Consider the following 22110-nt stretch of genomic DNA (forward strand, 5'->3'; position numbering starts at 1 on the left):
CAACTTTCCTCAGACCACTCAGTGGTCTTTCCTCAGACTTTCCAGTGATGGAAAGCACTGGGAAGACAATCTAGTTGTCCTGTCTCCCAGGCTAATATTCCATCCATTGGCCTGAGCTGCCTCTTAGCAAGTTTGGGAGGGTTTGGGATGTTTTGTTTTGCTAATATATATTCTTTGCTGCTCTGAATAGAGTGCATTTATTGCTCCTAAATAAATTTTTCTTTTAAAATAGGGACCACATGCATCCCTGCAAGATTCCTATAGAGTTATGCTGAGGAAAAATTTGTTTTCAGGTGCCTATAGCTGCTGTTTCTTTAAGCACCAGGAAGGAACATAGCTTCTTACCTATGGTCCAGGTTTATGGCTGCTTCTCTCAGCAGATCCTAACTGTTTTCATTAGCATTTTTGTTTCTTTTATCTTCTCTGCCCCGTTTCTGTGCCCACTAAACTACTCTGGTCTTTGCCTGTGCCTAAGCTTCCCATTTGTTCTTTATTTCTCTGTTACATGCTTGCTCTTCCAACTAATTTCTTGGAATATCAAATAGATATTTCTGATTAGTCACAGTGAGAGGGTTTGATTAGCAGCGTCTCTGCATTATGCATGCCTAGCACAATTTCACACTCACCACAACCCATTCCGACACTCATTTCCTGGAGTCCCAGGGAGCAAACACGTTCAAATGTGACCCATCTATTTCAGCTACTGCCCAGCCTGTGCACCCAATGGCCGAAAGCATCACTATGCCTGCACATGCACGTACCTCCTCTGCTCTGTTACACTATGCTTTGCCACAAGATGGTATCTTCAAAAAAACAACATGCTGCAGTTTGCAGGGAAGGAGTCTTTTCTGAGTACCCAGTCTGTTTTTAATAGACCATCACCGTCCCTGGCTTTGGTTATAACTCAGGCTAATTGTGATGTTTCCTTCAGTGCTAGTGAGGCCATGAAGACTATTTAAGATGCCTTAATAGAATCACTGCACTTGAGTCTGGCTCTAGCCAGACTGCTGCTATGTTAAACAAGATATCACAGCAATCACCAGAGAAGGCGTTGTTCTCGCTAGGGAGCTGGCTTTGGCTGCTTTCCTTTCAGCCCAGTCTCCCCCGCCAGCAGTAGTTACGCACCAGAAATCTATCAGTATTTATCAACAAACATCTCCCTCCCCTCCAGGCTGATAAATCTCATTCTTATCCGTTGCCATACCCATGTCAGGGTCTGGGACCACTCAGCTGAATCACCTACTTCATTATATACATGCCATTTTCTAACAGGATATTGTTTCTACTTCTTCCAGATTGCAGAATCTGGATAGAAAAAATGCAGTGGTTATTTCTGTATGTTTCTTTAATGTGAAGCTGCGATTCATCAAAATCATGGAGCTGTTTCCAACTGCTTTGAGACGCATCCCTCATTCTGTGCGTGCAGCCGGTGATTGAAGTTATTTAGTAAAGGAACTCTGTTGAAACACTTGCTCCTTGAAAGTGTGTTGTGCAACATGCTTTAGGACATATTCTTAAGGCATGCTGCTGTAAATGTTAGATAAGTGAAGAATTCAAGCATATTTATATGAATCAACACTAATGTAATCGAGAAGAGAATATGGCCTGATAACCTATCTAAATAGTGGAGCTGGATACCCACTGATTTCTAAACCAGCTTGAAGCTACATTCATCCCAAGGAAAGATTAAATATCTGTAGTTTATTCAAACCTGAGCTGGGTACAGACACTCCCAAATATTTCTCTGTTCCCTATAAATTTTGATCCTTTAAAGTATTCCGCAACCTTAATAACACGCCAGTCAGGCTGTAATAATTGCAGAAAGGCTACCTTGTTGCCCACTGTCACTAGGTAACGAATAACGAAAGACACCTTCGAAATCATGATTGAGAATGTTTCTACACAAACGACAGTCTGACAGTCTTGCCTCTGTGAAGTGTTCAACATTCCTTACAAGATGCGAGAATATTTGCATCACAAATAGTTACACAAGTTAAGTTTCCTGACCTTATGCTGTGCAGTCCAGCGGGCAAAGAACAGCTTAGAAATTATGGCAAATTGTTTGGAATGAAATATTCAGCTGGAAGCTTTTCCTCAGAGCTCAGACAGAACAAAACTTTGAACTTTTGTGATCTCAAAAGGTTTTATTTCCGTTAAAATCATATCACTCACTTTTATTTTTTCTATTTCAGTTAGTTATGTGCTCCCATATACTGAGAGAATCTAAACACATCAGCCAACTTCAGCAACTGATCAAATGCATTTTTGAAGCTGATATACTGTCTGGGAAGTCATCTTCCTGACTTTCAGTGTAATTCATTGTGCTTCCCAGATTTAGATCATGGTGGAAATTTGGCTCTGGCTTACAGCCATGCAAACCCAGTAACTTTAATGAGTTTCCGTGTGCATAAGTGAGGACATTCCACTTGACTTGCAGAGGCAGATGTTTCACTTTAATGACAGCTAATCTAAAAGCCATTTCTTTTACTCTCATTTCCCTGCAGAAGATTAACCGTGTTATCATATACTGCTTCTGCATCAAGCAATTTCCAATTTGCCAGGGCTCTGAGGAGTCTCTGTCACCATTAATTTAATGTGTTGCATGAAATTATCACTGGCATTATAGTCTGCCTTTGGAGTCTTGGCTATTTCGATCATATTTCAGCTAAACTGGTCTATGTTGGAGTCTGTTGGTTCAGTCAGCCATTACCCAATGACACCTTAGGAAAGTGGCTCATGACTTAGACGCACAGCACTCCAAAGCTGTGGGATTCAGAAGGCTCTTTCTCCTCCTACTCCTGCTCTGGGTTCCAGGAATGACTTTTTCATATTCATTTGTTCTGTGTGACGCCAGAGGATACTGCAGACCAGCACCTGCCTCACAGACGTGTACAACTCTGACACCCCAAGCACAGGACCAGTGGTTTATTTGGTCACAGAAGTGCTGGGAGGGTAGAAGACAAACACAGGATGATATTGCTGTTTGTAGCATTCAGCAGTTGAGACCGGATATGGACAGGTGGGGAACAAATTGCCATCTCAAATGGCAAGCTTAGAGAACATAAGCCAGTCCCAAAGATATGTCAGGAGAGAGTGGAGACAATCATGATCATAGTGATATAACGTTCAGTTTCTCACCACCGGGCTGGCAATAGGGGTGCAAGTGAAACCATGGGGCTGCTGTTCTGGTCAGTGGCCAATGCCCACTCTTGGCCTTCCCTTTTGTCATACCCTGGTGCCACTGACCCTCTGGGTACCACACCTCGATATAGATGTACAACCAACACATCTAAGACCTGTGCAACTATTCCGTTTTCAATTAATTTCATTTCCAGACTATTTTGGGCATATGATGCATGGCCAAAACCTCCCTGAGGCCTTGACAAGCCTAGTCTGTGTTCCTGAGAACCACTGAGTACTTGTTCTGCGTACAAGGCAAGACTGAGTTTAACCTGCCAGATTAGCTGTGGCTTTAGGTGTCTTACCATCCAACCCGATCATTTTTGTATTTATATGTTCCCTACACGATTCCAAAAAGTCAAGAGTTACAGAGAATAAGCCAGCATAAGGATTTCCCCACAGACTGTAAAGGAAATTAAGTACAGTATCTGATAATAAGCTTGCATGTGTCATTCCTGAGCTGTGTCACAGTAAATGAGAAAATTTAGCTGTAAAGCCAGAGGGGGAGTGTAGGAGGGAGCAGGAAGCACAGGAGGATGTTAATGATTCCATTCCATTCCTGTTTTGCAGTTTGTTATGCCCCTCAGTTGTACTTCATCTCCAGGTCAGTGCTGCGTACGCCTAGTGCAACCGAGCAAATCTGCTTCATGGGTGTCACGTAGCGTGATGTACAGGGATCTGAAGTCACAAGGGGACCACATTTTTAGATGCAGATCAGTAGTGGATGAAATGAAAAACTGACAGTGATTAGTATTTCTCCACTCAAAATGACCATCTCATGGAGCATCTTGATTGCTTAGAAACCTCAGATGTCATATTATAAGACATTCAAATACTGGTAATACCCTCAATAGGTTCTCTAAAAGTCACATTATAATCTTACAATATTAGGACCAGCTCTGAGCACTGGTAATGGTGTAGGGTTTGTTCTTTTAGTATAGAGTTTTAACAATAGAAACCTTTATAGCTTGCTTTTTTTTTTTTTTCCAGATTTGCCAACAGTATTTTTGCAATGCTGTTGCTTTTCTTCTCGTGCATCATTTGTCCATTCTTGGGCAATAAAAACTACTTACTGGAGAAAACAGGTAATTAGCCATCTACATAAATTGCCCCGTGTCTGCATCATTAATGTGTTTGGGTGTTTTCATTGATTGCATTCTCAGCTGTTTTGGATGGCTTAAATGCCAGCTAATGCAATCCAATTAAGTCTCCTAATAAACCTGAATGATGAACTGCAATATAATCACGCATCAAGTAGAGATGTAGAGGGAAATGCCACAGAACTGACAGTTTAGAATAGACTGTCATTTTGAGAGACCCAAATCACTTCTCAAGAGGGAAACTTCTAATTGAGTGTAACTCACGATGGGTTTGGCTTCCAAGACCTGATTCCACACACCTTTTAAGCACACGCTTAAGCCAATTCCTATCCACAAAGCATTTTTCACAGAATCATAGAACAGCCCAGGTTGGAAGGGACCTCAAAAGATTATCTGAGCCAACCTCTCATGGGAAAGGAGCCTAGACAAGATTATAGAATCATTAAGGTTGGAAAAGACCTCTAGGATCATCAAGTCCAACCCCCAACCCAACACTACCACATCTCCTAAACCACGCCATGAAGTGCCACATCTACACATCTTTTATCTAGCACCCTGTCCAATCGCATCTTGAAAACCTCCAGCGATGGGGTCTCTACCACGTGCCTGGGGAGGCTGTTCCAGTGATTGATTGTTCTCACTGGGGGGAGTGGGGTGGTGGAATTCTTTCTTGTATCGAGATGAAACCTTTCCCAGTACAACTTGCACCCGTTGCTCCTTGTCTTCTCCATGCAGCTCCTTGAGAAGAGAGAGCCTCTGTCCTTTTTGTAGCCACCCTTCAAGTACTGGCTTACTGTGATGATGTACCCCCTGAGCTTTCCCTTTTACAGAGAGAACAGACCTAGCTCCTTCAGTCTTTCCTCACAGGGCAGGTTCTCCAGCCCTTGAGTCATCATGGCCCTTCTCCAGTCTGTGTGCGTAAGCCGGTTACTGACTGAGGCTCCTCCCAGGAGCTTCCCTTACAATTGTCCTCTCCATTCCCTAACATTTATTGCCATTTATGAAATTATTTCTTTTCTAGACTTTTCAAACTCATAGGGACATCAGCTTACTCAATTCATAGACATCTAAGAAGTTTGTTCAACAAATACGTGAAGTGATAAGAGTCCTAGAGGTAAGATTAGGAGTTTTGCTTTAAGCTAAGCTAAACTAAGTAGTAATTTTATCAGAAAAGTGCCTTTTAACAGTCCATGATCAGTCACCTGAGCATCAAATGTAGGGTTAAGGTTTCTCAGGTTGATTGTATTGCTGTTATTTTTGTTGTGTTATACACAAATAGCAATGCACGCAAGGCCCGGTTAATGAAGCCTCTAATTCTACAAACACTGGACCTCTCCTGTTTCCAAAAATCCTCATAATATAGGCATTGCAATAGGGGCCAAAAATGTTTTAAAAAATACAGCAGAGAAATAAAACAGACAAGGTGGGAGAGAAGAAATTAACAGTAAATACTATGGACACTTTCTAAACATTACCTAGCATTTTTTTAAATTTTGAAAAGCCTAAGTCCTGTTCCCTAAAAGAATGAGTTAAGAACATGTAGACTAAAGGAATAAACTCAGTGTTGCCAGCTTATCCTGGGGAAGGTAGCAACTTTATAATTATCTCTAGGTAGCAGAAACGCAAAGGAGATTTTAGGCAATATGGGGGCCTCAAAAAGAATGCTATTCAAAAAATCTAGATGAGGCAGCTAGAAGCTAAATAAAGTCACACTGGAATATGATGCAAACTTCCAATAGCACCCTGCAAGCAACTTAGGTAAAGCTAGCATAGTGTCTCTATGTCAGCTCTGGAGGTCTTTTTCTAAGCCCAAACAGAGGTTATAGATTTAATGGAGTAATCCGCGTGAAATTCTCTGCTCTCTTCTGCCAGATGCCAGACAGGACATAATAGCTCCTCTGGCATCAATGTCTGTTAATCTAATCTTGACTTTGATTCTCTGTGTGACTTACTTTCATCTGTAAAATGGGGATAATACTCTATTTCAGATGCTTGTCAGTATCTCTTCGTTCTGGGTACGAAGTGCTTTGAAGATGACATTTTTACATTTTACATTATTGTAAGAGAGCTGCAGATTGTCAGCAAACCCTCTCCCCAGTCAGCAGTGCTGGTAAAGGTCACCCCTCTGTTCTGTGTCTGATACCCACTTGTTTATTCGTACAACTGCCTCTGGCACAAGAAAAGGCAGAGCTCAGCCCTCGGCAGGAGCAAGAGAGCACCCTGGGCACGCCACAGTATGCAGCCCACTGGTACAGACTTGGTGTTTACTTTGTTGACAGTGGCAAGGGTTAAGAAGCAATAAAAACATTTAGATACCTTCCTATAGGCATGACACTGCCTAAGCTTCATCCCCAGAGTCTTTGCTGTACGTTGGAAGCCACGTGCCGCTTAGGCACCCTGTAGTGCATGCTTCTGAGAGGGAACCGCATGCCAACCACGTAGTACCTCATGGGAAACTCCAACCACAGAGGTGCATCTCGAGCCCGAATCCTTTTCTAGTGGGCAGTCAGGTACCTCTCTGCATCTCCAGAGCCAGGGACCATTACTAATGTAAGGCACCTCCAGCAGTTACTATGCAGAAGAACTGACCAGACCGCTCTACCTTCTTTTGTCCTCCAGCTCCTGGCACTGCCACAGACACTTCCCACACAACCACCAGTTCATTCAGGATGCGAGTTCAAGACATCTTCAGACTGAATGACGCAAACCTTCCAGCTTCCACAACAGCGTCCTAATTGTCAGTGGGCATGCGAGAAAGAGGTAAGGTATGGGTGAAAAGGGGAAGTTCACTGGAAGTTAAGCATATTTATAAGCATTCTGATAATTCAGGACTTCACACCATCGACAGACTTGCCCAAACCAAGTGTAATGATTTACTGAAGAGGATCTTACACTTTGGTCTTTTAAGTTCAATTAAACGATATATGCATGGTGTCTAAACGCATATGACTATGGTTATATACTCTAAATTTTCCGACTAGTCTGAATATCTTTCCTTGAAAAATGGAACGATCTTCTGTCATTTGCAAGATATAAACAGTATATTTAATGGATATTACAGCTGAAATTTGTATGTGCTCTGTAGCTGAAAACAATTTCAAGTAAAATATCTTAAATTCATTTTGTTTGTAATCCATCTTCCCATACAGCAAAATAATGCAAAAATATACCTTTTAAGTCGTGTGCATATAATTTTAAAACATTGTGTCATTAAAAAAGTAATAGCAATATTCATCACTGTACTGAAATTAAGTGTATGGAAAATGAGACGCTGCCTTCCAGAAGTCGTCCTCCTGCCATAGATACTTGAAAAATGTCTTGGAAAAGAAGTAAAGCATGTAATGTAAAATGAGAACTTGCCTAAGAATGAATTACTGTAATAGGAGAGACTTTTCTACATGCTAACACGCTAGGAAATGGTCTTGTCCACTTACGGACAGCATTGCTTGTGCCTGCTGCACAGTCTGTTTTCCAGTCTAGGTATAAAACCAACTGATTTCAAGTGTGGTGGAAGGGGTTAATTCTCCCTGATAAGTCTCTGAGCAGAGCATTTAATTCGTTGGGCATTCTAAGCCACCTGTGTGTGAGAGTGAAGGTATGAGGGAAAGAGAGAGGGAGATTTAGGCACAGTAGTTTGCAAGACCGTTACTGGGGAGAGCCTGTTAAAGAAATCGATGCTGATAACATGAATAAGCATTTGTTCGTGACTGCCAGAAAACATAAACATGCCAATTACCTCCCAGAAACCACACAAGCCACCTGACCTCTGCAGCTGAAAAACATTCTCCACAAGACAGAGGTAAGACAACTTCACATTTTTACCTGCTTCTCTGTGCGAAGTGCATGCATTTAGGAATTCACTGCAGAGACCATTGCATGCCTTTTACATGTAATGCCACCAACGTCTGGTATTTTTTTCTGCTGATGATGTTCAAAGGATCATTATCTCTAAAGGGAGGGTGGATGAAGAGTTTTGAAACATCATCTAAACTTCAAGGTTTTCCCAATTCTGAGCCGGTTTGGATGTGCACCTGCTAGGACTTATTTACACTACACACCTCTGGTAGCCAACCAGCTATAGGAAGATATTTGAGTGCTGATTTTTATTTTTTTTATGCTAGTTGACAGATGACAGGGTTACACTGCCTCTCAAAGACAAACCCACTATTTGTGAGCACAATGAGTTATCCTCCGTAGCCGGCATCCCTGCTACAATAAATCAAAGGGTAGCATCCAGCTGTTGTCCTGGAGGCATTCATTGGGCTGATTTACTGGGGGCTAGGCTGTTTGGTTTTCTCTTCTTTTAATATCACCCTATAGCTTCAGATTGTCTTCTGTATTTAAGGTAAATGCATATACTAGATTCATTTCTATAGCAGTTTCTTAAATACTCCTTTCACTCTTCAGAAAGCAACTGCTTAGGCTGAGGTTAATGAAGACATTTACTAGCGTTGGACAGTAGTGGAACAGTGCATGCTGTCCTCGTTACTAAACCAAACTAGGGATGCTGATAGTAAATCTGACAATTTTAGACATGCATTATAAATCTTGGTTCAGGGGAGTTTTCCTATTTAGATTAACTCATATATACAGAAGAAATATATCTTTGTATGTGTGTAACTTGAACATTGAAACCCCGATCACAACAGAGATTAGCTATCTTTCCAGACTAGTGGTTTTTTATTGTGCTAAAGACAGAGGTAAACAACAAAAGAGTTTTTAAGCAGTCACTTTGAAGAGTTTTGAAGCTACTCCCCATACCCCTGCCTTCCTCACACACACGCACACACATAGACGCAGAGGAGGTGGTAATTTGTAATCTGCACTAAAGAAGAAATGTGGAATATTTCACATGCAAGTGGTTTCAGATCTGGTATTGCTGTTCTACCATGATATGGGGATAGAAACAGTTGCTGGGTTGTACATGGTGAATAAAACTGACTGAAAGGAAAAAAAAAAATGAAGAGTTCACATGTTTAAAAAAATCCACTCTTAACTGCCCCATCTGTTCTGAGTGAGAAATATTTGTTATCCATCAGTAGCAGAATCCAAAGCAATGGAATCAAAGTGAAACGCAAAGCTGCACTGCAAGGTAGCATAAGATATGTTCTTTGGCTTTTAGCACATTCACTTTCATTCCTTGTTGTGCCCCCACTAGAATGAAGTGTCACCCAGTCCTAAAACTCTCATAAGTTAAATAGAACGCAGTATTCCATATTGCTGTGTTCTCCTCTGTTGAAAGAGGAAAGGGTTCAGAAAGAAATCAGAATGGAAAAAAGCAGACATGTAGGACAAAAAAAAAGTATGAAATTCACTGGTAAACTGCCTGTCTTTGTGTTCTCACCTGTGGGTGACTTTGCAAAACAAGCTGCTTTTGCGGTTGGTATCAGAGACGAGGAAAACTATCTTTTCCACAGAGCAATTCTTGTTGAATTACTGTTGGAAGAAAACTGCCCATCTAAGACACGTTGCAAAATTTTTGCTTGCTAGATTTTGCAGTGTCCTTCTTTTTGCATGTGTGAGTCAAAAATCCCTATCTATGTATGGTGCTTGTATATGTGCATACATTATAGAATTGGGGAATGAAGCAGTAAGAGAAGTTTTCCAGCTAATCAGTTCTCATTTCTAAAGCCAGAATCAAAACATACGATCAACCAGTACTAAAGCAACGCCCTTTCTGCAAGATTTGTGCTGAATTTTCAGAGACATTGTTGCGTGATGAAGTGCAGGGTCCTTTCCAGTCCTTCCTTGGAAGCTGCATCTGCATTATGCCGGTTTGACAGTGGCGCTGCTGCATCAAAGCAGAAACAGCTCTTCACACTTGGATGTGCTTGCAATACCCAGAACAGAAGGTTTAGCCGTTCCAGGGGAATAAATTTATAGAAAAGTTCTACACCACAGCCACATCACCCTCCACTAGGAGTTACCCTGAGTTCTTGTGGAATGTCACACCGCAGGTACTTGCCAAGGCCAGCCCGTCAGAGCCCTTCAAAAGCCGCTGCATTAACCACCTCGTATGGAAGTGATGTCCTGACAGAAGTCGCATGCCCACATCACTTGGAAGGCTTTGGATGACTGCCTAAAATCAAGATTTATATGTGACTTTTTGCACTGAGAGAGCATTCAGGGCAAAGTACAAAGCCCTGGCCTCCAGAGGTATGTGGTTTTTCTCTCGCATCTTGGTATGGATCAGTTAATAGGAGATACAAAGTGTAACAGATCGAGAAGGCTACCTTGTTTCCATGGCAACAATACTTAAGACACATCATACTAAGGATGAAGTCAGTGCCACGTCCCGTTTGGGTTTGATTGCTTAGGACACTGAGTTTTTTACATTTGATGTATCTGTTTAATACCTGCGGGAGAACACCCGAGCACTGGCTGGGGAATAACTACCCTGTTCATGCAATCCCTGATTTTCTTGGAGTACACAGAGAGCAGCCACCATTGGAAAACCTATTCCGATGACTCAGCACATTCAGTTACATCAATACTAGACACAACAAATTGTCTTAGGGCTATGTGAATAAGTTGTTGGGAGAAGGTCATAGTCAGCACTGAGGAAAGACCATGCCAGACCTCAGGATGGCAGGGAAGTAAATTAGGTAATATGTTCTCATATAATCCTAGCACAGGGTTTCTGAGCTACACATCACCGATAGCAAAGCAAACATATGCAGAGAAAAAAAAATGCACAACCCTTCACAGTTTTTAGAATCAGTTCCTTCTCAATGAAGAGCTGAAGGTCAGTTTGACATTGCAGGTTACTAAGGCATAGCAACCAAACTTCTGACAAAGGTAGTAGTATCCTTGAATACTATCTTCTCCCAGCACAGTGGCCCAGGTATAGCCATGGTTATTCCTGGTTCTCCAAGGGAAACATGAAAGCAAAAATGTTCACGGCACTGAATCCAGTACAGTCTTCCAGGCACGTGAGGCAGTGGCTCACCTGGTTGCTGTTCAGGGTGGAGCTCTCTGACCATACATTCCTCCCAGAACTGAGAAACTTTCCCAAGAAGAAAAGCATTGCATAAAAACTCCAGACCAGCTCCCTCTCTCTATACGGAACTGTAATAGTTCTGCGCGGTTTGGGACGCCTTATGTCTGAGGAAGCTCCTCTTTAGTAAATAGTCATACAAGGGGTCCTAAAGTTCATGGTAAGAACACCCTAAAAGGAGGCAGTTATCCACATTGGCTACCCAAGCCCCACCCCGCCAGGATCCAAGTGTGAAAATCTATGATTTGAGGCTTTTTTAAACTGCAACTCTGCCATTGCAGGCTCTTACAAATCCAAATTCCAGTAACAGAAGAACCTGCTTTAGTTACAAAGCAAGCAAAAAGGGAAAAATCCTTTCAAAGTAGCCCAACACAAACAGCAAATACCTCATTGCTTCGTATATTTTGCATCTACGTTGCTTTGGGGAAAGAGCACGTCTTCCAATAACTGAAAACCCCTGGAAGAAACTGTAAAATAAGCGTATGTAAAATATGTAAGATAAGGTTATGTAAAATTTGTAAAATAAAGGTCTAATGGATCGTGACCTGGATCAGCTGATGGAAGTAAAGGAAAACTGCAGGCGATGACTGCCACTGTAACTTTGACAAGTCACAACACTCCTGTGCCTCAGTTTCTGCATTAGGAACTGAACTTCTTGTAGCAATACCTGGTTGAAATACATTGCAGAAGATAAAAAAAGATATAATTTATTTGAATGTGAGATTTACAAAAAAAAAAAATCACAAAAAAAAAAGCCCACACGCACTTCAACTTTGCATCATCACTTCTTCCTTGCCATAAAGGCTACAAGGTGATACTGAGACTGTACCAGAAACCAAAATACGTCTTTCCCCTAAGAAGCCATGAACAGAACGGGGACCTCACTGCACTAGCGAAGGACTGTCAAAATGACAGATTGCTCTATTTCAGTGACCACACAAAGTTGCTCAAGACAATCAAAATTAATGATTCTGCAAATATGTCCTTTGCAGTTGCTGGTGCTTCTCCTCATACAGCAGAGAAGCACCTCTTTTTTTTATTATTTTTTTTTTCCAAAAAAAACCTTTCTTACAGCACAGCAATTTAAATACTTGTTACCGGATTTCCCATCATGAAGAGAAACATCTGAGAAAAACAAGATACATCATTCTTAGAATCATACTGTCTAGTATTACTCTGTGTCTATCAAGGTGTATTTTATAGCTCATCTCCCCTCACAAACTTCAGCACGAACTAGAAACGTATCATGTCACAAGATCCTCTCCCCCCCATAAAAGTCCTTTACAAAATATTGAGGTCTTCCCAGCCTCAGCACGTCTGCACTAGGGGCACAAATCTGCACTCTCACGCGATTACAGCTCCCTTGACTGCCTTAGTGATAGCTCTGCGTGCCCCTCCTTCGGGGATAACTTGCCAACAGATGCATCAAGTAAGAAAAGAAAATATTTCCTTCCAGGTTAAAAGGTACGAAAGGATTCTCCTCAGGAATGTCCACATCAAATTTTTTCCAATGTATTTCATCAGCAAAAGCGCCAGTGGTTTATTTCACCAGTACCTTAAGAACAACCACCAATTTCAGCTGCCTGAGGTCCAAGCACATGGGATTTCACCATCTGCTTTCTGTATATTCTGCATAATTTAATTGTCTGAGAGCACACACTGATGGGATGTTCATTAGCTGCAACAATTACTCCTAAGCCTACGGGCCGCTCTGATCGCATTCAGAGCCTGGCCTGGCCCTGCCTCGCTGTCGGGCACATCCTATTGGCTTCCAAGTGACTTGGTTATACTTGCCTGGAAAAGGCAATGTGTACATATACCTAAGACACTTAAATTATATGCTGTGTTTGCCAGTCAGTCTAAATTTTAATCTTAAGAGGACAAAAACAACTTTTCCCAATAGGAAATTGTATTAGTAGTCAGGCACTTGCTTTACTTCATCGCGACAGCTGCAAACTTCTGGTTGACTGCTCTGGGCTGTGCACTGCTATTGCTCACCCAGATGCTGACTTAGTGTAGAAAAACAGGTAAAAAGATAATTTAAAGCAGGACCTGAAGGAACATGATAAGCTTACTAATCCATTTTCTCCCTTTTCTGCCATTCTCTAACCCAAACAGCCTCAGCACTACCTAAACCATTTGTCACTGATACGCGCCTGAGAAGCGGCACACGTAAAGTGTTTTCATTACAAATACCAAGCAGTTTACTTCAGAGCTAAACTGAAAGAGTAATAGAAATACGAAATATTTGTCACTGGTGACCTTCCAGTCTAATGTTCAGATTGGCCTAACATAACCTTTAGAAAATGCAAGCCAATGCCATTGCTACGCCCAAAGTCCCTTGTACTTCCTATTGGAAACGGTGCATCTTTTCCTTGGCTCTACAAGAAGGCGGCGCCACTACAGATGCAGAAAAAGATTCTTGATATAGTTCCCACTTCCTCCCAAAATTTAAGGAAAAAAAGTGTTTTCTTTATGATTAGATTAATGCTTTTTGAGGGAATCTTTGAATTTTCTAGGGGACATAAGAGAGAGCTACATTCTTGGTGCTCACGTGTGACCTCAATTAAGTTGCTTTGGGCCATGCTCAAATAATTTATGACAGATGTTACTCAGGACTTTGCAAGTCCTCTGTCTCTTGATTGCCTGGGGGGGCTAGGGCCTGCACCCTGAGTAGCAGGCACCCTGAGTCGCTCAGAGCACTCCTGGCCTCGGGGACCGCGTTAGTCACACTACAACAGGCATGCGCAGAGAGCAGGAGGAACAAAGCCCGTAGATTCTTGGCATCTGGATTCTCCACCTCTGAAATAGCCAAAATAACACCCTTCGGTATCTTATAGCCGTGTTACAAGAATAACTACATTAAATCCTGTGGGGTGCTTGTCTGTCGCGCTATTATGGACCTTAACTAGGTAGACCTTCCTCAGAGCCAGCTACGCTGACAGGCAACAATAAAACTGTTCAGCAATAAGCAAGATTCACAGGAAACTAATCATTTGTTAGATGTAGAACTTCCTGCAAACAGAAATAAGAGATCACTTAACTCATCGTTAGATATGTAGGTTTGTCCTTGTAAGCAACCTTCCCTTCTGTAGCTAGTTTTCACATATGGACACAGAGGATCTGCAAGTGCCTTGATTTCTGTCAGATCTTTGTGTATTTATACTCCTCCTCAGATGGGGGGATGAGAATAGCTGCCTTCACACTTGACAGAAGCCTAAGATAACATGACTGTGAATAAAAAGGCAAGTTCTCATAGGGGTTTTGAGGCAGAGCACTGACTAGAAAAGGAGTCTTAGGCTCCTGGCAGAAGAAACCGGCATTCATTGTTCCCTGCCCCATTCACAGAAGCAGGTCTGCGTTCGCACTGTCGGAACGTTCTGCGTGTGCGTTCCCAGTAAACAGGGCTGCCGCAAAGAAACCCCTGCTCTGCTCTCAGCGCTTCCTCCTGGATACACACAAAGCTTGGAGTGCTGCTGAAGCACTCAGGTCGAGAGAGGTACCAACTTTAAAATTTATACAGCGTGAACTTTGGCAGCGAGCTACACTAGCTCAATAAACCAGCCGGGACTGGCGGGGGGGGGGGGGGGGGGGGGGGGGGCGGGAAACAGGGACGATGACACAACCCAACCTGCTTCTCCCTCATTCCACAGTCAGTTCTGGAAAAGAATAAAACAAAACCCAAGGGAAATCACATGCCTATCCTGCCCTTGGTTTTACTGCCTTTCTTAGTTGTTACCAGAAAGATTTCCAATCAGTAGCATAAAAGACTTCTGCGCATAGCCTGCAACGCTCTATAAATCGGTGTTTTCAAACAGGAAACTGTTCCCATATGTTGCACCCAAAAGCTGCCAGCACTCTCAGAGCCAGAGGCTTTCAATAGGTTTGCACCACTTTGACTTCACGCTTCGTCTGCGGGCACAGCAGCCAAACAACCTGGCGGCGGATTTCAGGAAAGCTAGAGGAAACTTAGGAGAAGCTGCAGCAGAGCGGAGCTTGTGCTGCTTGCAGGCTCCGAGTGCACAGCCCTGTCTGCTGCTGCGATGCAACCCCTCCTCCCCCTGCTGCTCAGGAGCTTTTGCCTGGAGCTGGGAACTGCACACGGCTGAGCTCCCAAGTCTGAGCATGGCTCTGAGAAGACCACGAAGCTGGAGGTCACAGACTCCTGCAGACCTGGGAGCTGGCACATGTTCTAGGAGCCTTCTACTTCCCAAACCCTTCATCTGTGCTAAGGACAGAGCAGACACAGCTCAAAGGCGCTCACACCTGGAAGGATCTCCGTTTGGATTCTACTGCTGTTAACAGAGCCCTGCAGACCTACTCGTATCCACAGTGGGAAAAGAGGAAAATTCTTTGAGACGGCAAGACACTTTTGAAAGTGGGGAGTGGAAAGAGGCAGTTTTTCCCCTCCTTCCCTGTTTGGGAGAAAGGAGTTGCCCAACCTGGTCATGAGACTGTTCCATACTTCCCCAAAGCAGGCTCCTGAAGTTCTGACACTGCACCACTGGGAGCCTCGGGTAGCGTAGCCCAGAGCAGCCCCCCGCAGCACACCCAGGGCGCAGGCAACCTGCTAGGCACGGGAGATGGAGAATGAGGTTGGCAAATCTGTGGACAATCAAATGGACAGATACATGTAATAATTTGGAAGTTTTCTTTATCTTTGCTTTTATTCTGCTTCGTTTTTTCTCACTGATTTGTCATGCATTTATCCCTATATTGATTTAGCTGTGCTGTTAATAATTTTTTACCCTCCCCTCCTCAATTTAGAGTTACAATAATGGGGAAATCAGAAAGTCAAATGGATATTGTGGAAAAATCAACAAAATCTGGGAAGAAATCCTGGAGCTTTGTGGCAATCGGTCTGGCTGTCTTGCTGCTCCTCATGACTTGTGCAGTGGTCGCCCTGGTGATCCTGTATGCCAGCAGCAGAGGTAAGGAACCTGTGAATAATTCTCCTCTTCCCTCTGCAAACAACATACAAATCTTTTTGCAGAGCTAAATGAAAACAAAAATACGGGGAGACGGGGAGGTCACCTCTGTGAGAGACGTGGCATCTCTGCCTTGTTCCCAGCTCATGCACAGAGAGGGTTGTGTTGGATTTTATTTCATTTTTAAATTATGTGACGTAAGAGTCTATGGTTTTAATTCTATGCATTTTACCGAATTCAACATTGTGTTGACAAGGTGAAAAAATGTTGCAGTATTTTAGAGGGGAAAGCGTGCGTCTGTGTGTAAAGCTCGACATTTCCTTATTTTATAGAAGTCTGAGTCAAGATTCATTATTGTGAGGAGTTAGAAAGCAACAGCTGCTTAGGAGATCTGAAGGGGAGATTGCTTGTTACAATGGGAAAGCGCTTTTTTAAAAAAAAAAAAAGGAAAGAAAAAGATGACAGCGTGCTGCTGAGGAAAGGGAGACTTTTTTACTATTTCATCAGGCAATTTGATCTCTAGGTGAGCTTTGGTTCAGTGATTTTCATGGAAATGTCGTGCCGGGAACCTGACACCAAGGCATATTACTTCGAGGTGCTTTGCCTAAACGTTAACTGCAGAGCACGCTTACGCTCAAAACTAAGTTTTTCCACTAGCGCAGCAAATGCAAAGTCCTATTTAAAAATCCTGTGAAGCAGTCTGCATGGTTGGTAGCAGCACCTGCCTCATGTTTGTCATTTCCATGAATGCCTCTTGGGTTCAGAGCTTTGCTAAAACACTAGAGAATCCAGCTAAGACGTATGAATAGCAAAACCGGAGCAAGGCTTTGTTTTCTCCTTACATTGTCTCTGCATTCCCTGCCTAGAGTGAACTGCTTTCTTCAGCACTTGTAAGTACAACACTGCACAATTCTGAGTAACAATTAAAGCCTTTTTATTGTTTACTCCTTTTGCTACTGGCAATTGAACGTTACCAGCATTTGTTCCAGTGTCAGATGAGGTCTCTGAGTACTTGGTATTCTTAACACTTACCAGAAAGGTACTTATATTTATTCTATTAGCTCAGGAGACAGAAGGAAAAAAAAATTCTCCTGAGCAAGGTCTAGGGTAGGAGTTTCAGCATCAAAATATTGATCAATGCAGAATTTTGTTGCTTGCATGCATAAAGGATTTGAGAAATCTGCTCTACATCTTGCTTCTTGGGTTCAGGCAAATCAGAATTCAGGTATTAATAATATTTGCCCAAGTGTTGGTGTCTCATCCAAATCCATGGGAAGAGTCTGTGCGTGTAAAGGAAGTGCTAACTACCACACTTTTGGGATGAAAGGCTTATCTGTGAGAAAGCAGTTCCAAAATCTAAATATTTTTGCAGGCTCATATCAGCAATTAAACTTTCATTGGAAATGTTTCCCAGATTCAGACGTTCCTGTGGGAAGTGATTGCGGAGCTGATACGCTGCTTATCCTGCACAGCGTGCAGCTCCTCCTGGCTGTTTTCTCATGCCTTAAAGGACTGTGTTCAGCACTGACCTAGAGCCAGCGTCTCCCTCTCTCAGTTTACATTTAAGCGTACATAGTTGAACTATGGCAACAGAGGACACCAAGATGCAGTCATACCCTACAACAGCCAGGAGCTTTGGGTAATTCACAGGTAGGAACTGAGCAGCAGCAACTTTAGTCTACACTATCTTTTAGATGAGTGTCTCTATGGACTACCTGGGTCTAACACAGAGAAAGCAAGAGCTCCTCAGTGCAACCAGTGAAGGTTCCTGCCCAACAGCAACGTTTTTTGGCTTGAAAAGTTTTGCCCAAATACTCCACTTGGTTCTGTTTTGATGTTACATCTGGGCCCATACCCAGCGCTCAGGCAAAAGGCTTAAGTTTCTCTTAGACTTACCAAGTGAAAAGCACACGTTGCTCAAAGCTACATAAGTATAAAGCCTACACAGCAACAGGGAAAAAAGATGTAGCTGAGCAGCATTCTTGTGATAGAACCAATAATGTTATCCTTGCCTTGGGATTCCTTTATTTCTAATTTCATTCAAATGTTAGTTCTGAAACGTGTATGGGATGCTGGATTGTTTACTAAGAGCAGATTCAGATTTGCCACTTCATCTTCGTATGACCTTTATCAGGATGACACTACCCAGGCAGGCTTCTGAAAAATAAATCTGTTCAGCTAATGGAAAATTAAAAGGATTACCCATCTTCCCTTATGTTCTCTCCTTTTTTATATACGAAGGTATACATATGCTTTGTGGTTCAGGGAGCATATTTTTGTTCTGCTTGTGTACAGCTTGCAGAAAAGCATTGTGGTGCGTGAAACAGGCCTCTGGTTATGGCAATAATGCCTGTAATACATGTTAATACTGACTCTGATTTTTATCTATATACCCAGACAACAAAAACACTGAAGCTCTCACAGCAAGGCAGTTATATAGTTCTAGAAGCAGTTTGGGGATTTCTGACATCCAAAGAAGTTTTCATACCCATAAAACCTTGTCTAAATAAGCTAAAAGAAAATATAGGAAGAGTAGCAGAGTAATATTTGGGTGATCATAGGAAAGGAAGCAGACAGAACTGAAGTAATTTGGTTCTGAATCGGAATGCACCATGCTCTCAATCTTTCCATCACACCCACACGTACATCTTGCAGCCTTTTCACAGCTCTTTCTCAGCTATGTTCTACAACTATTTACTAAACTCCAGATCTCATCACTTGTTGGAAAGGTTACAGTCTGAAGAACATTTCAACACTTACTGCAGCTGACACATCAAGTCGCAGTCAGTGACTTCTCCAGACAACTTAGTTACAAACAACTTCCATTCTCACCTAATTGCTGGTCTTGACGGCTCAGAAGTCACATTATTAGTTTAATTGATATTTTATTCTGGCTTCTAGGTTTGCAGGGTTTCTCACAAGTAAGATTCGCAGATAGATTGTGCGTGTGTGCCTGCGTCCCCAGAGGTCGTCACTGTTCACATCTATTATACAGGCTGATATAAAGCTGGAGGGCATGCTTACGCACCTATGCTCTACCCTTTTAGGCAGGCTACAAACAAAGAGAAGTACCACACTTGGATTAAGACCACCTTGTTCTGGGAGTAGATTTCAAAAAGTCACATTGTGCTCCTGCATTTCCTATGCTGTGAATGCGATTAACGTGCACTTGAATAATAGATTTGCAAGAACCTGCTGACTGGAGGCAGTTCTAAAGTGGTCTCTGGCACGCTAAGGGAAGGTTGTGGCTGAGATCTGGCCTGTCTCCTGGACCGATGCCTAGTCATTGTTTGACTTCATGAATGATCGTTGATGAGGCATCTATTCAAAGGAGGTAGAGATTATAAAGAAGTGTCAGCTAACACAGAAGTCATGATGAAGGGACATTTGGGTGGCAAGACTCTTCTCGAGTCTACTCAGAGGGAGCTACATGAGTGTAAATCATGAATGTAGCGTGACAGGCCATACAGGGCTGCAAAAGTGGGCAAATCCTCAGTTTACTGATTCTCACATGAAATTCTGTCCCAGCCATGCTTATAGATAAGCCTTCAGTAAGAAATCATAAGCAAGGTGGAATAAAAACCAAACCCTTGTGTTATGGAGCCCATTCAAAGACACTGACATCTGGGATAGACAGCCCTCTCAGAGGAAGAGAAGCTAAATGTGGCAATTACATTATTTCTTGCAAACAATTCACAGTTAAAACAGCAACAAAGGCAGTTTGCAGTGCTGACAGTGCTTCTGCAGATGATGTGTGTCAGAAATAGATACGGTGCTGAAAGGTAAAGCTCACGCTTGACTGCCTGATGACTACTGTGGATCTAATTGTCCCACTGTGTGCCATCCCCAGCCATCTGTGGTCCTCAAAACACGCAGGGGGAAAACAGGAAATGTAAACTCTATGTTTCAGAGGCTGTACAGAATTATTTGATTCACTTTTCTTGTCTAAAAAGGAACTTCAATAAGGCTGTGAAAAGCAACTTGTATTTAAAAAAAATTGCCCTTCAAAAGATGAAGTGCTGAAGAGGACTACAGTGCTCTACAGATCTCTGAATTTATTCTTATACTCTGCTGCTGACCTGTAAATGTAATACTGTTCGGTGGCTTCTTGTGAAGTCAAATTAAGACAACAGAATTCTCTACAGTGAATCCAGGGAGTTCTGACGCACGTCGCAGCTCTGCCATTTTGCAGGTGACCAGCTCTGCAGCAGGGTCTAGAGTGCTTATGTTCCCTCATTTTCTTCCACCTGGAACAGTCCCACAGCTAAGGTCATTAAAGCTTAGCTTTAACTCCCTTATCAGTTCTCTGATGGTGCTCTGTCAGACAAAGTGAGGAAAGCCTTCAGCCTGCAGAGCGTTCAGTGGGTCTTTTCTACTTACAAGACTATCAACAGAGCAAGAGCATGACTCTCGTAATGAAGTAAAACGCAAGGGTAGTACTACAGAGGTCCTGAATGTTGAAAGCCATGAAGGAACTCAGTACTACACAAAGTAGTTCCAGTGAAGAAATCTTTCTGGCCCATTTCTGTTCTCTTGATGTCCCTCTGATAGTTTTAAAGTGTAAATCCAAGGAAGGTTATATCTCAGAAGAAAGAGGTGGGAAAATGGGGTGATTCATTTTAAGAGAAGAAATGTTGTAAGAAGCTAGATCCTAGATGAACTTGGCTGTGGAAGAAGTGGGAGGTAAGGTTTGAGGGGAGGAAACAAGTATTGATTCCCCACAAACACTTCCACTGATCTATTTACTTCTATGCAGGCATGGGAACATGGGATTCAGAGCTCAATCTGTGCTGATTTTCCTCTGCTACAAATCACTATCTACATATCTTGCATTATCATCAAACATGAGCCCAGGTCCCACTTACGATTTTACATTCAGGAATTTCCCATCACATGCATCTAAATCCTGCTAGAAATTTGTTTTGTTTCAACTTTTAGGCTTTGTAGAACATCAACCCGAGTTGTCCCTCCATGTATCTACTTGCAGCAGTCTGTGTCTGTGGATGTCAAAGGAGAAGCCTCTATGTCATTATAGGTCAATCTGTCAGCAAGAGTTAACCACGGAGGAAAAATACATAGAGAAATGCCTATATTTATACTGAAAACTGGGGTCATTGTTTTTAGCGAAGTAGTTTGAGAGAATGAAGTGCATAGAGTTGTCTAGCTGAGACTTTAGAAGGTATGTTTTACATTTGTTTGTAGTTATCTGAGGTTCAAGAGGTGCAGCAGACAGAGCCTTAGTCAAGTGAGCAAAGGCCCAATAAATATATTGTGAAGTAAAACAGGGCAATGTTGGTCATATCTCACACAGAGTCAGGTTGGCTTGGTTCTTTGTCAGGAACGGTACTGAGGCATAAAAGAGGTAATTGATGGAAAAAACAAAGGGGCCACTTTCAGAAGTAAGCTGAGAGCCCCTCACCAGCCATTTCTAATTATCTGGTTTTGTGGCAGAGTTTCAGAGCCCCGAGTGTGCACCAAGGTTTCAAAACAGATTTGGCTTCCCTGCTTATACGGCTCGATTACAATTTCACAATCATAAGGGCTTTTTTGAATGTGGGGAGTTAGAATCTTGTTGAAAGCAGTTGGGTCCCAGAAACTGAAGTTAGACATTGTCAGGTTATATTAAAGAGAGAAGCTTTGATTAAAAAAAAAAAAAAAAAAGGCTTCATTTGAGCCCTCCCTGGTTCCTGGGAAATGATGAGAGAAACAGCTGTACTACAAGTATGCTGTATCTCTTTCTCACCTTGCCCATTGCGATGTCTGCTTTATGGAGACCTTCCACGTGCCTTTAAACTACTGGTTTCTTTTCCCCAAAAGGATTTTTTTTTTCTTTTGGAAATACCCTGGCTTTTTAGGGGTGTTTTGGTTGTTTTGGGGTTTTTTTTGGTCTGTTTTTGTTTAAATT

The 22110-nt window shown here is 42.4% G+C and overlaps 1 protein-coding gene across 5 annotated transcripts in view; it reads left to right on the forward strand.

Moving 5' to 3' along the window:
* Positions 1-15041: 15041 nt before the first annotated feature.
* MMEL1 (membrane metalloendopeptidase like 1) overlaps positions 15042-22110 on the forward strand; it is a 30894-nt gene continuing 23825 nt past the window's right edge. For 2 of the 5 annotated variants that reach the window (XR_010375815.1, XM_064470219.1), the window contains exons 1-2: positions 15043-15910; positions 16045-16208. Coding sequence is in view for 4 of the 5 variants with exons in the window: in XM_064470219.1 (XP_064326289.1) it covers positions 15861-15910; positions 16045-16208 (214 nt within the window). In the remaining variant the exon portion in view is untranslated. Of the gene's footprint in view, positions 15911-16044; positions 16209-22110 lie in introns of all 5 variants that reach the window. The other 3 variants (XM_064470216.1, XM_064470218.1, XM_009509804.2) reach the window with 3 other exon arrangements.

This window comes from Phalacrocorax carbo, chromosome 20, assembly GCF_963921805.1.
Source record: "Phalacrocorax carbo chromosome 20, bPhaCar2.1, whole genome shotgun sequence".
Taxonomy (NCBI): Eukaryota; Metazoa; Chordata; class Aves; order Suliformes; family Phalacrocoracidae; genus Phalacrocorax; species Phalacrocorax carbo.